Source organism: Triturus cristatus, chromosome 6, assembly GCF_964204655.1.
Source record: "Triturus cristatus chromosome 6, aTriCri1.1, whole genome shotgun sequence".
NCBI lineage: Eukaryota > Metazoa > Chordata > Amphibia > Caudata > Salamandridae > Triturus > Triturus cristatus.
In genome coordinates this window covers 144,589,006-144,603,524 of record NC_140589.1, presented here as the reverse complement: position 1 = coordinate 144,603,524, position 14,519 = coordinate 144,589,006, and the positions used below count along the sequence as shown (strand labels likewise).

General features: G+C 47.4%; 1 protein-coding gene across 1 annotated transcript in view; it reads right to left on the bottom strand.

The window, feature by feature from the left end:
- Positions 1–14,519, bottom strand: part of PLB1 (phospholipase B1) — a 440,448-nt gene that overhangs the window by 128,589 nt on the left and 297,340 nt on the right. Inside the window, exon 40 of the mRNA XM_085610369.1 lies at positions 12,727–12,831. Coding sequence (XP_085466495.1) covers positions 12,727–12,831 — 105 coding nt within the window. The remainder of the gene's footprint in view (positions 1–12,726; positions 12,832–14,519) is intronic.

Here is a 14,519-nt window from a genome sequence, read left to right as displayed (position 1 = left end):
AGATGTGTCACTTTGTAAAGCCCTGCGTTACATTATAGCGGCATCAGGTATAATGTATGCAGGGTAGGCGTTCCCACGCAAAAAAGGCTCGTAGAAGAGGCGCAGTGAAATCTATGAGATTTCACTCTGCCACTTCTATGACTTCACTGCGTCAAATCCTCACACCTGCCGCAGAGCGGGCATCAGGAGTAACGCAGGCCTTTTTACATGGGAGTCGCCCATGTGTATTTACACATTGCTGGAGATGCGTCTGTTTTGCGACACACTCCAGTAATGTGTCATTACTGCACCAAAAGATACGTCAGGATTATTGACATATCTGTTCAATCCTTGCGCTATGGAGCGCCGTAGTTTAAATACAGGGTCCCTTCCAGAAACATTTTTTATAATTCACATGGAAAGCAATTCATTTCTATGACAACCTAAAATAGGATCATAAATTTAATTATTTTAATGAATATTCAACAAACACGAAAATCTAATAAAGCTTTCATGAGAAAACAGGAAAAACAAACAATTTAAAAAGTGAACAATCCGACATTTTCAGTGTGGTTATGTATTTACTAAATTAGCGCCACATTTTCTAAGTACACATGCTAATCATATATTCACTAAATCATATTTGGAATAGTCATGGGACTGTTTGGTCGATGACATTTCGATCCCTCATTGGAATATGGGGACCATCATCAGGAGTTAAAATATATGCCTGAGAAAGAGAATGCCTGTTTGGAATAGTGCGGAGGAGGCAATTGCGGGAAGTGGAATTGGCGAGTCGCCTCACATTGTGAGAACCATGTAATCAGCTTGTAGTATTTTAGAACAAATCAGGTGCTGGTGTGCACCAGTAGTGGTTCGGCAGCTTGGAGATATACTTCTTGATAAGACACCAGTGGACAACCAATGTGTCCTTTGGCGTATGGGGGAGGTCACTCAGTACGTGATGAGCAGATAGCAATGTCCAGAACCATGGGTCTGCTTCCAGCAGTGATAGAGTGCCGAGCTGTCCGCCGGCCACTCAGAATAGCGGCTCGTGGTCGCGTAGGGAATGTTACGAGTGAGCCCGAGGAGTCTGCTGTCGGCAGTGCGAAATTACAGAGCTCTCCGTCGACTGCTCAGGATAGCGGCTCGTAGTCTGACCACAACTAATTGTTCCTCTACAACTAACCTTACCCATGGTCCCTGTCATATCCTTGGGTTCCCTTGTTTATGGTAACACGTAGTTTAAATACAGGGCATACATGGTGTCGCAAGGAGGGCACACTGAAAGTGTTGCATGGCTGTTTTTGTCCAGCGATGTGACACTTTTCATGAATGAGGCAGAGGCCCTGTAGCAGTCCTCCTCAGGAAGTGACTCAAGAAATGGAACTGCACCACACCAGCGATCCCTTTCTATGAAAACTTTAAGAAAGATCTCAAGGTTCTCCTTTTAACAGACTTTTCCAGCTATAAATAAAAATTGGTGACCAATTAATGAGCGAAAAATCTCACTCTTAAAATCAAGGCTGACATCAGACTTCCACCTCCTTTCCACAACACTGAAGCCACCTCCGAACTTTTCAATCGCAATGGCTTCAGAAATGGGTTTGAGATGAGGAACATAGCGGCTATTCAATGGAATTATCCACCTAGGTATAAAGCATTCAACTACACCGATGAGCTATTCAACGTTGGCAGTGCTGGACACCAAGGCTGCTAGTCCTGATTCCAACACCTGCTTTTTCTTCCACCACCCTACACTTCATGTCTCTGTATCTCACTCTTGGAGTTTCATGTTCATCCTTACTCACAACCCTTTCCACTGGTTTCCTCTCATTCTCTCTCTCTCTCTCCTTCTTTCTTTCTTTTCTACCTTTCTCTTGGTTAAAGTCAGATAATGAAAAATAAATACTCAGTAGCGGCCGATGTTTGTGACGAGTGGCTAGGCGGGCGAGAGAGGTGAGACGGGGCATAGGGGTCGCGAAGGGAGTTGGGCAAAATAAAAATAAAAACAGCTTACCTTCAGCCGGACGCATCTCACGTCGTGCTCCTCTGCTTCAGGCACAGGCTCCCAGCCTGACCAGTGGCCAATCCTGACATGAGAGCAGCTTCAGGATTGGGCAGGGTAGCACCCCAGAACAGACTGGGAGTCTGTGCCGGCTATCTCCAGCCCAGCAATGCTCCTGGGGTTGGAGAGAGTTTCACTGCGCATGAAGGTTTGGCCGGCCTGAGGGGCCTGGGGAAGCCAAGACATGTGAGCTTCAGAAAGGAACTACGGCTCTTAATGCCCTGGCTCTGGTTATATTGCTGCTGTGTATACGAGACCTGAGACCAGGGACAGCAGGGCAGTGCCAGGGGTAGCAGGGCAGTGCCAGGGATAGCAGGGCAGTGCCAGGGGTAGCAGGGCAGTGCTAGGGACAGCAGGGCAGTGCCAGGGACAGCAGGGCAGTGCCAGGGGGAGCAGGGCAGTGCCAGGGGGAGCAGGGCAGTGCTAGGGGTAGCAGGGCAGTGCCAGAGACAGCAAGGCAGTGTCAGTGGTAGCAGGGCAGTGCCAGGGGTAGGAGGGCAGTGCCAGGGACAGCAGGGCAGCGCCAGGGGTAGCGGGGCAGTGCCAGGGTTAGCAGGACAGTGCTAGGAGTAGCAGAAGGCACCAGTTGCTGCCCGTGAAGACATTGCAGGTCCCTTGCTGCGCTTTCACTTTGATTCTTTCGCGCAGTGCAGACTCAACCTACCCTTTTACGCTTTGCTCCATGTTTAACTAAGTGATACATTTTGCAGCACTTCATAGTATTCATGTTTCATAATATGGAGGCTACTGGCTGCTGCCAGCATGTTGTCTCATTGGCGGAATAACCTTCTTTGACATTACTTTAGCACAGACGGTGAAGCAATTCGTACTTTGTTTGGTTTGCATGTTTTTCTCCATTTTACCCATACTTTGAAAATTAAGCTGTTGACGCTAGTACCACGCCCCAGCCCTAATGATGTGATTCACTAAGCCCTGCTTGCAAAAGTCACAAACATACTCCTGCAGGCTTCCTCCCACCTTAGTAGTATGCTACTGTTTTTTTTAGATTCACAAAAAAAACTGTGGTACTCCAGGAAATCTACGACAGCCATGGAGATGTCAAGCAGTTTTCCTTCTTGCCAAGATTAACTCCTACAGATGTTGTACCAGGCAAAGCTCTCAAGTTTCCCAGGTCGAAGGCTGAGTCCAGGCTAAGCTCCTTTGCATTCTGGGAGTCATGGTCCTGGTTTGCATATTGAACAAACAGGCATACAAACCCCAGAGCGCAATGCAAAAACCGGACGTGGAGCTCAACTTGGTAGGAAATCTGCAAGAAAAAATAAAGCGGGAAATATGTTTCCCTGTTTAGGAATGCCCCCTCCACTTCTCCACAGGCCTATAATCTTGCCTCTAACTGGGGCAGTGTGGTGTGGAGTTCCAGTGTAAACCCCCCCCCCCCCGCGAAATGATTGTAGAAACTCCCAGGAAGGCAGAGGGAATAATGTGCACCAGACCTCCCCCACAGACCCCCAGCTGCTGCTGCATCTATAAATAGATTTGTAAAGCAAGCCTGCACTGTTTATGGATGACACAGCAGCTAATGCAGCCTTCCAACAGATGGCACAATATGTGGAGGTGTCGTGGTCTCGTCTTTCTCTGCCGATAAACATTTTGTATCCTTAGAACGAAGACTGAGAGCCTCTGTGGGACCTCCCGTCGCAGACTTCTTCCATGTCAACTTTAGAACGCAGTTACGTCACGTGGAACTGTGAGTGACGGGGACAGTGAGACAGCTTGTGCCTCTGGTAAAGGATCCGTTTTGCCTGTGGACTCCTCCAGTGGCGGCTCCCCCATTAGGGCGTTGGGGCGTTGCCCCACTGCTTTCTCGCGGTGCGAGAAGGCAGAAACATAAATGGTAAAAACGACCATTTATGTTTCTGCCTTCTCGCATTGCGAGAAAGCAGAAGTGCCTCTGTGCTTGGTTGGGGGCGGGAGGGTGGGTGGGCGGTCGTGCTCGAGGGCAGGGGGGGAGTGGCTTACCCACTGTTGTAGATACTGACTGTTTGGCCGTCGGCCCTGAGCCAACCAAACAGTCAATACCCACAACAGTGGGTAAGCCACTCCCCCCCTGCCCTCGAGCACGACCGCCCACTCTCCCTTTTTCTATATGCGGGAGAAAATGGCGCGGCTGGGGCGCTCTCCCCAGCGCCTCATCAGCATTGTGATTGGTGGAGGGAGGGAGGCGGCCTTTCCAGTTGTCGACGTCGACGAGGAGCGAGGCGGCCTTCCCAGTTGACGAGGAGGAGCTGCAGGAATTGGCGCAGGACCGGACGGCGGGAGTCGGAAGTCGTCGGACCCATCCAGAAGCTCAGTAAGTTTTATTTAATATTTTGAAGTAAGTTATTAAACCCCTCCCGCCTCCCCCCATACCCCACCTGACGACCCCATTTCCACCTAACAATAATCTATCCCAAAACATCTGCGTGTTCTACTCCTGACCTAAAGGTATATAGAAACATAAGCTCCGATCAATAAATGTTTTATTTTATTACATTCACATAAAATGTATTTCTTTTTCTTCAATACCTTTGTTTCGTGCTATTTATGTCAACGCCTAACATTTCTCTTTTCACTGTGAGTAGATGATATTTCCCGCCCCTATTCGGTGACTAAAAATAACTATTGCGGAGCGTGGGATCCTGGTGGATGCCGACCACTAAACCCCCAGGCTGTGTGGAATGCGGTTCTCTCTGGGTATTTTGCATTTCACAAGGGACAGGATGGAAGTTGCCTTGATAATATACTTTCAAAAAAATTACAGGAAGCTGTTTTTGGACTCGTAGGTGGCCCATCGCGTTCCACATGCAGGGACAGTATTCGTTATTATGTACCGCACCTGCAAGGCCTATGGAGGCCCAAAGCTTGGTTTCATCCTGGTGTTGGCAAAGTGCGTTAGGCAGGATAGGTTCCCAGTCCGAGTCCGACCCTGCCTCTGCTGTGTGCGAGTCGCTCAGCAGGTTCGGAGGTCACAGTCTAGCTTTAGAAATGTTCAGAGATAGTGGAAAGGGGAGACAACGTAATGAAGAGAATTAAGAAGAAAACGCTCGGGTTTCACCTGACGGAATGGTGAAAATCGTCGGTGTAGTGCTTTGATTTGCATTGTACAGCCAGATGCCAGTTGTGAAAGTGGGGGCGCTTTTTTGGAATTACAAATATCCAGTAATAAATCGCTGTGTGCCGATGTCTTACTAATAGTATGAAATTGTTCACTAAACATCCAGCAAGTTATTGTTGCAAATACAAACATCTTGATCCAAACTGCACCTACGGACCATGTCTCCTTTGTAAGTACATACCGTACACGGGAAATCTCTATGGAAAATGAAGTACTTGGCGAAAGGTCCTATATAAAAGCCTCCTTTAGTAATTGTGTATACGTATTTCAGTTTCCTAAACATGCGTAACATAGGGGTAAATTTGCATATTTTTTAAATTGCACAGATAATAGTTTTTTTATTCAAATACCTGATGCCATGTGCCAGCCAAATGGCAAGGTAATTGAAGAAACATGTCGCACCGAACAGCATCATTCAAAGCATACTTGGTTGCACCGCAGCCTGGATCTGCATATACACTGCCCAGCCTTTGTAATTTGTTTTTTTTTAACATTAGCATACCTAATTGAACTAGCTTGAGTCCCCTGCCAACCTCTGCATCTCTCTTCATCTCACGTTGAAAGTGTTATACTTCAAAAGTGTAATTAGCGCTTTAATGCTGAGCTCTTCCTGCTCAAACTGCCGATCAACCACTCATCCATAACTTTTACGCCCCCCCACTTTCAAATGTCACCAGCCGCCACTGGACTCCTCTCCTCTCCTCGTCTCTGCTTCGTCATAATTCGTCACCACTAAATCAGTGCTTAATTCTAGCCAGAGCTTTCCGGTGCTGAGCACGGCATTTAATTAATTTCCTGTGCTCCGCACCGGCACCTAATTATAAATACCATACTTAGAACAGTCTACCACATGAATTTGAATTTGAATTTAAAATTATTTATACAGCGCACGTACACCAGCGGTTTCATGGCGCTACAGCTGACAGAGGACTGGGCAAGGGAGCTGGAACTAAGTAAGAAAAAAATGAACTGTTAATGAATTAATTGAAGAATTTAGCAAAGAGATGTGCCTTGAGCTGTTTCCGGAAATGCGGGTACAGGGTTGAAGCTCTAAGCTCGAGAGGCAGGGAGTTCCAGAAGATCGGGGCGAGGGTCGCAAATTTCGAGCCTCCCCATTTCTTTCTCCGGAACCGTGGGACTGTAAGAAGGGATTGGGTAGATGAACGCAGTTCCCTGGGTGGAACATAAGGGATAATCTCAGATGAGATGAAAGCCGGTGCCGTGCCCAGTCGTGCTTGAAAAGTGATGGAGGCAAGCTTAAACTGGACACGAGCACGAACAGGGAGCCAATGTAGGGACTTTAGGAGGGGGGTGATATGGTGGGACTTTGGAAGTTTGAACACCAGGCGCGCCGCCTGGTTTTGGATCTGCTGCAAACGCCGGAGACTATATGCGGGTATACCTGCATATAGGGCGTTGCCATAATCCAGGCGGGATACGACCATGGCCAGGGTGATCAATTTTAAAGCATCAAATGAGAAAAAACGGGACACCTTGCGTATAGTGCGCAGTGAAAGAAAGGAAGAAGAAACCACAGAGCTGACCTGGGAGTGAAGGGTGAGTTGAGAATTGAGCTTAATGCCTAAAGTTTTGACTGAGGTAGAGGGAACAGGTGGGGGACCTAGGGAAGGCGGCCAGAAGAGAGGGGACCAGGGGCTGGATGAGCCACCCGTCAACACCAGCTTGGTCTTGTCTGGGTTGAGTTTCAAATGGTTGTGGTTCATCCAGTCCCGGATATGAATCATGATGGTTTGGAAATTAAGAACAGAATCGGGGGAAGAGGAAAGATTGAAGACAAGTTGGAGGTCGTCCGCATAATTAAATACGGCGACCTCCATTTGTTGCAGTGAAAAAATAAGAGGGGAAATATAAAGATTAAATAAAAGGGGGGAAAGGGAGGAGCCTTGGGGGACCCCGCACTGAACATTGCGAAAGTCCGCAGTAAAATCACCCAGGCGAACTGCCTGGGTACGGTCCCTCAGGAAGGAGGATAACCAAACCAACGCAGTGCCCCCGATCCCCGCCGCCCCGACACGGGAAAGCAAGATGGAATGATCCACCGTGTCAAAGGCGGCTGAGAGATCGAGAAGGACCAAGGCCTGGGGTTGGTTGGTATCCATTCCCTCCCTGAGGTTATCAAGGACCGAGAGAACTACGGACTCCGTAGAGTGTGCGGGGCGGAACCCGGCCTGGCGGGGGGCGAGAGCCCCGTTCTTCTCCATGAAAGAGCTCAGGGCGCAGGTGACGTGGTGCTCGAGTACTTTCGCCAGGAACGGCAGATGGGAGATGGGGCGAAAATTAGCGGGAACTGAGGGGTCGGCGCCCGGTTTTTTCAGAATGAGGACAATGACTGCGGTTTTAAATGGGTTAGGTACCACGCCCTGGGAAAGAGAGCTGTTAAGGAGATGAAGGGGGGGGTCTGAACAGCTGGTGAAGATATGACGAAGAATATGAGCCGGGCAGGGATCTAACGGGGAACCAGATTTGACAAGTGGAATTATGGCAGTCAGAGATTCCTTAGTCAGAGGTGGGAGGGTGGTGAGTTGTCCCTTGGGGGGGGGGGACACTGGGGATCCACAAAAGTAGGGGAAGGAGGGGGGATGTTAGCTTTGATGGTGACTATTTTGTGAATGAAAAAGTTATTGAGGGAATGACAGAGTTCCTGAGAAGGAGTGGGCTTAAGAGAGGTTCTGTCCGAAAACGCCAGATTGTGTACAATCGAGAAAATTTCCTTCGATTGGTTTTCGGCTGCGAGAATTTTGGAGGAGAAATAGGTGGTTTTTGCCTCCAGGATATCCTTTTTGTATAGGGTCAGGATGTTAATAAACTCCAGTCGTAGAGAGGGGCAGTAGTTTCTCCTCCAGGCCCGCTCCGCTCGACGTACCGCCAATTTAGTGGCTTTGAGATCTTCGTTAAACCACTGATTGGCGTCCTTCTCTCGTTTGGTTGAGACCCGTTTCAAGGGGGCGATGGAGTCACGGCCTGAGGAGAGCCATTGTTCAATGGCCGTGACCTGGGAACGGGTGGATAAACCTTGCAGGGAAGGAAGAGAGGTGGTAAGTAGGGAGGATAAAATTTCGGGATCTACTCGTCCCCAGGCACGAACCCAGATGTTTTTGGGGAGTGGGGGCTTGACCGGGGGGTGTATGGGAAGAGCAAAAGAGATCAGGTGATGCTCATCTAATTTAGAGATGTGCAGATCAACGGTAGTTTAGGAAGACAATATACATTAAAATTCCTCATACCTGCCTCCCCATCTTGCTTTGGGGACCTGGAATAATCTGAACTGTCGCATTTACATGCGAGAGAGATGGTTAGGAGTTGTTTTGGCAGTGATGACAAGTGCGATGGGTGGTGCAAGCTGCAGTGGCTTCCTGGTCAGAGCCCTGGCACTTAATATTTTAAAAATTAAGCACTGCCACTAATTGGCGACGAGCTCTGGCCAACATCTATGTGCAACGGAGGCACAGCCAAGACCTACAAATATCATCTTTCACTCAGCTTGAAGGTGGATATCATCTTTTTGGAAACTCTGAAGCAACTGTCTACTTGATTTCATTAACAAGATTACGGTCCATAATACCATTTTGTTGCAAACGCAATCTGAACAACCCTCTTGTTTCAAATGTCGGGCTCTGCAAAACTGGCTAATGTTCTCATCAAGTTCTAGTTTTAAATTCAAATTTTAGTGCATAGTTAATTAAAACTGGTGCACCAGTCGGTGGAACGAGTACAGCAATTAAAAATAATAAAATACCAAGAGTACAGGTTATGCAAGGTGGAGAACGCTGTAAGATGTGACACCAGCAGAAGCTGTTCAAATCGTTAGGGACTGCAATCCTCCGATCCTACCTTCCCTGCTGCAGCTGCTATCAAGCAGCTTTAATTTGACTTTTCAGGCTCATGTCTGGCTGGGAGGTGCCAGAAAATGATAATTCCTCCCCAACAGGAGATTAATCATGTGTCTTACAACTTGATTAAAGGGGCTAGGCCCTGTCCTTCTTGTTCTCTCCACTCAATGTTCCTTCCACACCATAGCAACTCTGATGAAGGATGTCAAACTTCTAATGTCCAAGGGTGCCATCAAGTTGATACTGGAATTGTGTTATTTCCTCATTCCAAAGTAGGATGGAGGCTTTCGACCAATCGTGGACATCCAACCACAGAATGCTCCACTGGGATCTCAAGGGGGACAGTGCCAGGTCTGCAGGGGTGGCTGGCAGACATCAACCTGACCTGTGGCAGGCCTCTCTTCTCCCATGCAGAGTTCATGGTGGTGGCATAAGCATCACTGCTGGTTTGGGGGGGTCATCTAAGGGAGGTGGAGTTCAGAGGCCTCTGGAGGCTGGAAGAGAGCCAACTCCATATCAGTCTTCTGGAGCTGTATGTGATCCATCTTGCTGTAAAAGCCTTCCTGCCGTTAAACAAAGTAAGGCTGGTGCAGGTCTTCATGGACAACATGACCGCCATAGGGTAGAGCAACAAAGAAGGAGGAGTGGGGTGCTTTATCCTGTCTAATAACAACAGGGCTCCACTAGGCCTACATTCGGGAGGACCGGGAGCAGACGCATAGGACCCAGGAGGAATCCAGTACCTGTCATAAGCGGACAAACAGGATTTCTCTCCTCCCCCCATGGGGCAAGTAGTCCATAGAATTAGGGCTTCACCGTTGGAAGCCATCTAGGAAGTGGAGAGTGGCCTTTGCCACACCCGCGCAGTGGTAGTATCTTGCCACCAGTTGGTAAGAACGGAGCCCCCTGTTATTTTAGGTCCTGATGAATGCCTTGGACCCAATCGGGCCGACACGGCAGAAACATGTTGACCACTCACGAGACGGTTAGGGGACACTAACTACCCCATTCACCGTCCCATATATTTTTAATATCATGTAGTTATCAGTCAAATTAAAAAGCACTTCTGATAACCATAATGATTTTTAAATCCACTCACAATATCACGGGCCCCCACTTAGTCATTTAGAAGTGCATCCTTGTCGTCAAGTGTATGCCCGCCCTCTATCAAACTAAGGTTTTAGAGGGCGAGGACTGGTCAATGATGAAGCATGACACCAGGTGGTGTGTGAGACCAGTCCGTAACTTTTTGTGAGATGCCCACACTCACGACTTTCTCGTGCTTTATCCTGTGTCAGGAGGCTGTGCACCTCTGGAGTTGGCTGGAGCAATAGAAACAGAACATCTTCTTGGTAGCCAACCACCCAGCAGGGTCCTTAAATGTCAGAGGAGACAGACATAGCAGGCATCATCTGATGAACCCCACTAGTGGTGTTATCATTCATTGGTGGCACATGGCATCTCCAAGCAATAGGGTACACCTGACTAGATCCATTCACCACATTCAAGTATATGCAGTGTCTGCAATTTTGCAAGCTGGTGTTCCTTCCAAGCCTGTGTTAGGAGATGCATTTTGGCCGGAATGGAAGGAAGGACTTCTGTATGTCTTTTCACTGCCAACTTTTCTGCTTCGTGGTCTGAGGAAGATCGAGACAGACTGGGCCAAATCATTCTCATCATTCCCGACTGGGCCAGGAGAGTGTGGTACACTCGGGCCTATTGTGCTCATGATTGGATAGTGTTAGAGGTGCAGACTTTGGTCCATAACTTAATAAAGGGGTTCACATTACCCCAGGGGAAAACGAGAGGACAACGACGGGAGATAAAGGCCTTGATAGGAGCCGTCTCTGCCAGAAGTGCTGCTGGTCTCTCGCCCATCTATCGCAAACTGTGGAAGTGTGGTTGAGAGTCTCTGAGACAATGAGTACTTGTTTTCTAGATATCTTCTAAGCTGCAACATGGGCGTTGGTGCACGCATTCACAAGGCGCTACTGCTTTGTCTGCTCTGCACGAAAGTCCCTTCGTCACACGGATCTGCAGGACTTTTTGGTCTGAGTTCACTCACCAGGCCTCCACCGTTGAGAGGCACTGCTATGGTATCTATTTGAAAGGTGCAGAATATGCATATAGAAGAATGAATCAAAAACACAAGCCAGTTACCATTGGTAGCACTTTTTCTGGTGGATGCTCCATTTACTCTCTCTCTCTTGTGGACTCATTATCTAACCGCAGATTCCTCACTGCTCTCCCGCATCCCCATGCTGCTGAGTGGCCTCTTTAACATCTAAAAAGGTCCCAAGTTAGGAGATCGGCACAATTTGTTCTGCACTCTGTGTAAGGCACGGAAGTATAAACACATTAGAAACTGACATCTGCAAGCAGTCGTGGCACTTACATGAGCTCCGCTCCTTCACTTCCGGGGCAGTATGGAATCGCTTCAGAGCCACACAGTGCTGCCTACCACCATGCAGGGATATGCTGGAGAATTCCCTGGCTCTAGTCTGGTGCCTGTCGCTGTGCTGATGGTAGGGATGCTGCGTTTAGGTAATCCACAAGAAAAGCATTACCGAAGGTAAGTAACGCGTTCCTCGCTTGTGCAAAACTCTCTCGGGAGCTGATAAAGGCCCGAAAGACATGTTTATTCCTGCTGTTTGTTTACTAGACCTTTACCAACCGGGCTTGCTAGATAACGTTCTTGAATGGGAAAGATATTACTGCTTTCTGCAATAGTTCACTTTTTAAATTAGAAATGTATAGTTCTGTAAACTATTCATCAGTTAAATTAGTTACTTATCGATTAATACATTTCATTATTTACTTATGTAGAGCAAAGGGCTTAATTTGTAAAAGATTAAGGACCGGTGTCCAAATTTCTGCTGAGAAACAAAGAGGCCGATGCAATTACATGTCGGTGCACTGAATACCAAGGCTGTGTAGGCTTAAACCCACCTCCTGCCTCTTTAATTCACTATCAGGTACTCCCTGCCTTTATCTTACTCAGGTTCCTGCTTGCTTTCGGTAAATGTCTGTTGCGAAAAATAAGTATCCGACCCTAAAAATGAGTGCTGGTGACCCCTACTGGCAACCACGGGCTCAAATTAAGCACTGGGAAGTTTCCCTCAATCGATTGACTTTGTGGTACAAGGAACGAGTTAAATCAATATGAGACAAGGTGCAACAAGTGTGTCTGATTTGGATGTAGCTACTAACCGCAAAGGAAATAGACAGCTTATTACTCGTACCAGAGATGAAACAAAATCTATCTAGTGTGCTGGCAGTGGGGCAATGGCGCCGCCTCGCGGTCAAGGGAGCTCTTTTGTCCATTTAGAATATTGCATAATGCCGTGCAGAGGAACAATTGCGAATATGTTTTTAGGTTTTCTCACAGCTATGTTTTTTACTTTCTTGGAGTGTAGTTTTATGTCCTTGTCAGTAAAAAAAATTGGAAAAAGCAGTGAAATCCAGTGTCTTTCCGTTCTGAAATCTAAACCTAAAACAGCACGTGCGAAGAGAATCCCCGCGTTATTTCCTCCAACTAGCTCACTTGTTGCAAATAATCTTGACCCAATCCCGGCGCATTTCTATTATACACAAGAACGCAACATAACATACCATAACAGAACACAACTTAACATAACATAACATAACATATTATAATACAACACATAACATAACAGTCATTTTCAGTAGAATGGGTTCGTTTTGAGCCTTACCTCTAGAAATGGAATCTCTGGATGGCTGAAGAAGGGCTGTAAAACCACCGTGAAGTCCTCCCTGGTATCGTACCGTCCTGTGTCAACGAGCTCCTGAGTGCTGGACTGGAAGAGACAAGAAGACAATACTTGGACCGGTCAGTTTCAGGTGCCTTGTCCGGACACTGCACCGCACTGACCTGTTTCCACAGCTTCCATCATTTGAGATGCTGTGGGCCCGACAGCCCTGGCCTGCAGTCACCTGCTGCATGACATGAATTAATGGTCTACAGAGCATTCCCATGAGACAGGTCTCCCCACCACCAAGGTTATATGAAGCTGATAGGCAAAATCTCAATGTGAATGCTGTCTAAAATGTTCATTCATATTATTAGGACAAGATTACTGAAAGCAGCATCGGTTTAGGAAACCAGTATAAGGGTTTAGCTTCAAAAATGTCTCCCTGTCTCATGTATTCATGTCAGGTCTCTAAGAGATGTTCAGTTATTTTGGGGAGCTCGCCTGGCATCGTGTTTTCTGTACCCTACTTGCCCCTTTTCGTTGCCCACTATCAGGGCCGGCTTTAGGGCAGTGCGACCGGTGCCACCGCACCGGGTACTGGCTTCCTGGGGGCGCTGCATTTGAAAGTTTATTATGCTTTTGAAGCACCTGCTGCAGCGTTTCTTTCCGCCTGCAATTACCAGGCCTCACATAAATGTCTTTTTTTTTTTTTTCTTTTTTTTCTGTCCTCATTGCTACCATGGTTCCAATGCCAAGCCAGATTAGCTTGCACATAGCTGACTCAGTTCATAAGAACTGGCAGGGATAATGAAAACGAGATGGAAGGTACACAATATCCCTCAGCCATTGCAGTATCAATCTTGGAAGGCGAAGAGGCAAGCTATTCCCATTTTATAAACCACCAAGGTGAGCCCGGGCTAGGACCAGGTAGAGGCAAATCACATGGTGTAGACGGCAATGGGAGCACCATAATAGGATAATCATGGGACCCGGCGAAAAAAAAAACCCGGATAGATCAGTGAACCCATGATAACAAATGCCAGAAAGCTCTCTTATTCTGATTGCCAGCTCTAACAAGGTCCATACGTGATGTGTACAAAACGGAGGTCTGCCATTCACTGAAGGAGGGTGGAATCGGGTCTTTCCACTTTTTGCAGATCTCCCTTCTTGCCAACAGCACCGCGTAGAACACCAATTTTTTGGCTGCAAGTTGTACTCCTTCCAATACCTCGAAGATCACTAGAGGTAAGTCCATATTAACATGGACACCCAATGAAATGGTTAGAGTATTACTGATAGCTGCCCAGTATGGCTGTAGAGTGGGGCAGTCAAAAAACATATGGGTGTCCGATGCAGCCAGAAGAGCACACCTTGAGCACGCTATAGAGTTGTCCTCGGAGAATTTAGATAATCTAAGGGGAGAATAATATGCCCCATGCAGAGTAAACAAATGGTTCCTGCGTAACCAAGATGGCTTCACTATGGTATACAAAAGGTCGAATGATGCTGACCAGAGTTCTTGTACTTTGGGACTAGAAATTAAAGGGCTCCACAGCAGGTCCGGCAGATTAAAGACGCCATCCGTTTCCTCCAATAGTAGTCTATACCACTGTGAAGTCTCTTTCTTACCCAAGGGGTTGTTAACCAGGTTATTTATAAGTGGGCTACATCCTCCAAGTAGAAACCTGTTTCTTCCGAGGGGTTGAGTTTTATAGGCCTGAGTCCAGCTATGCATTTGAAAGTATTTAAACCTTGAAAGATTAGGGCCGATCTTAGCCTGAAGCTGTTCCCAT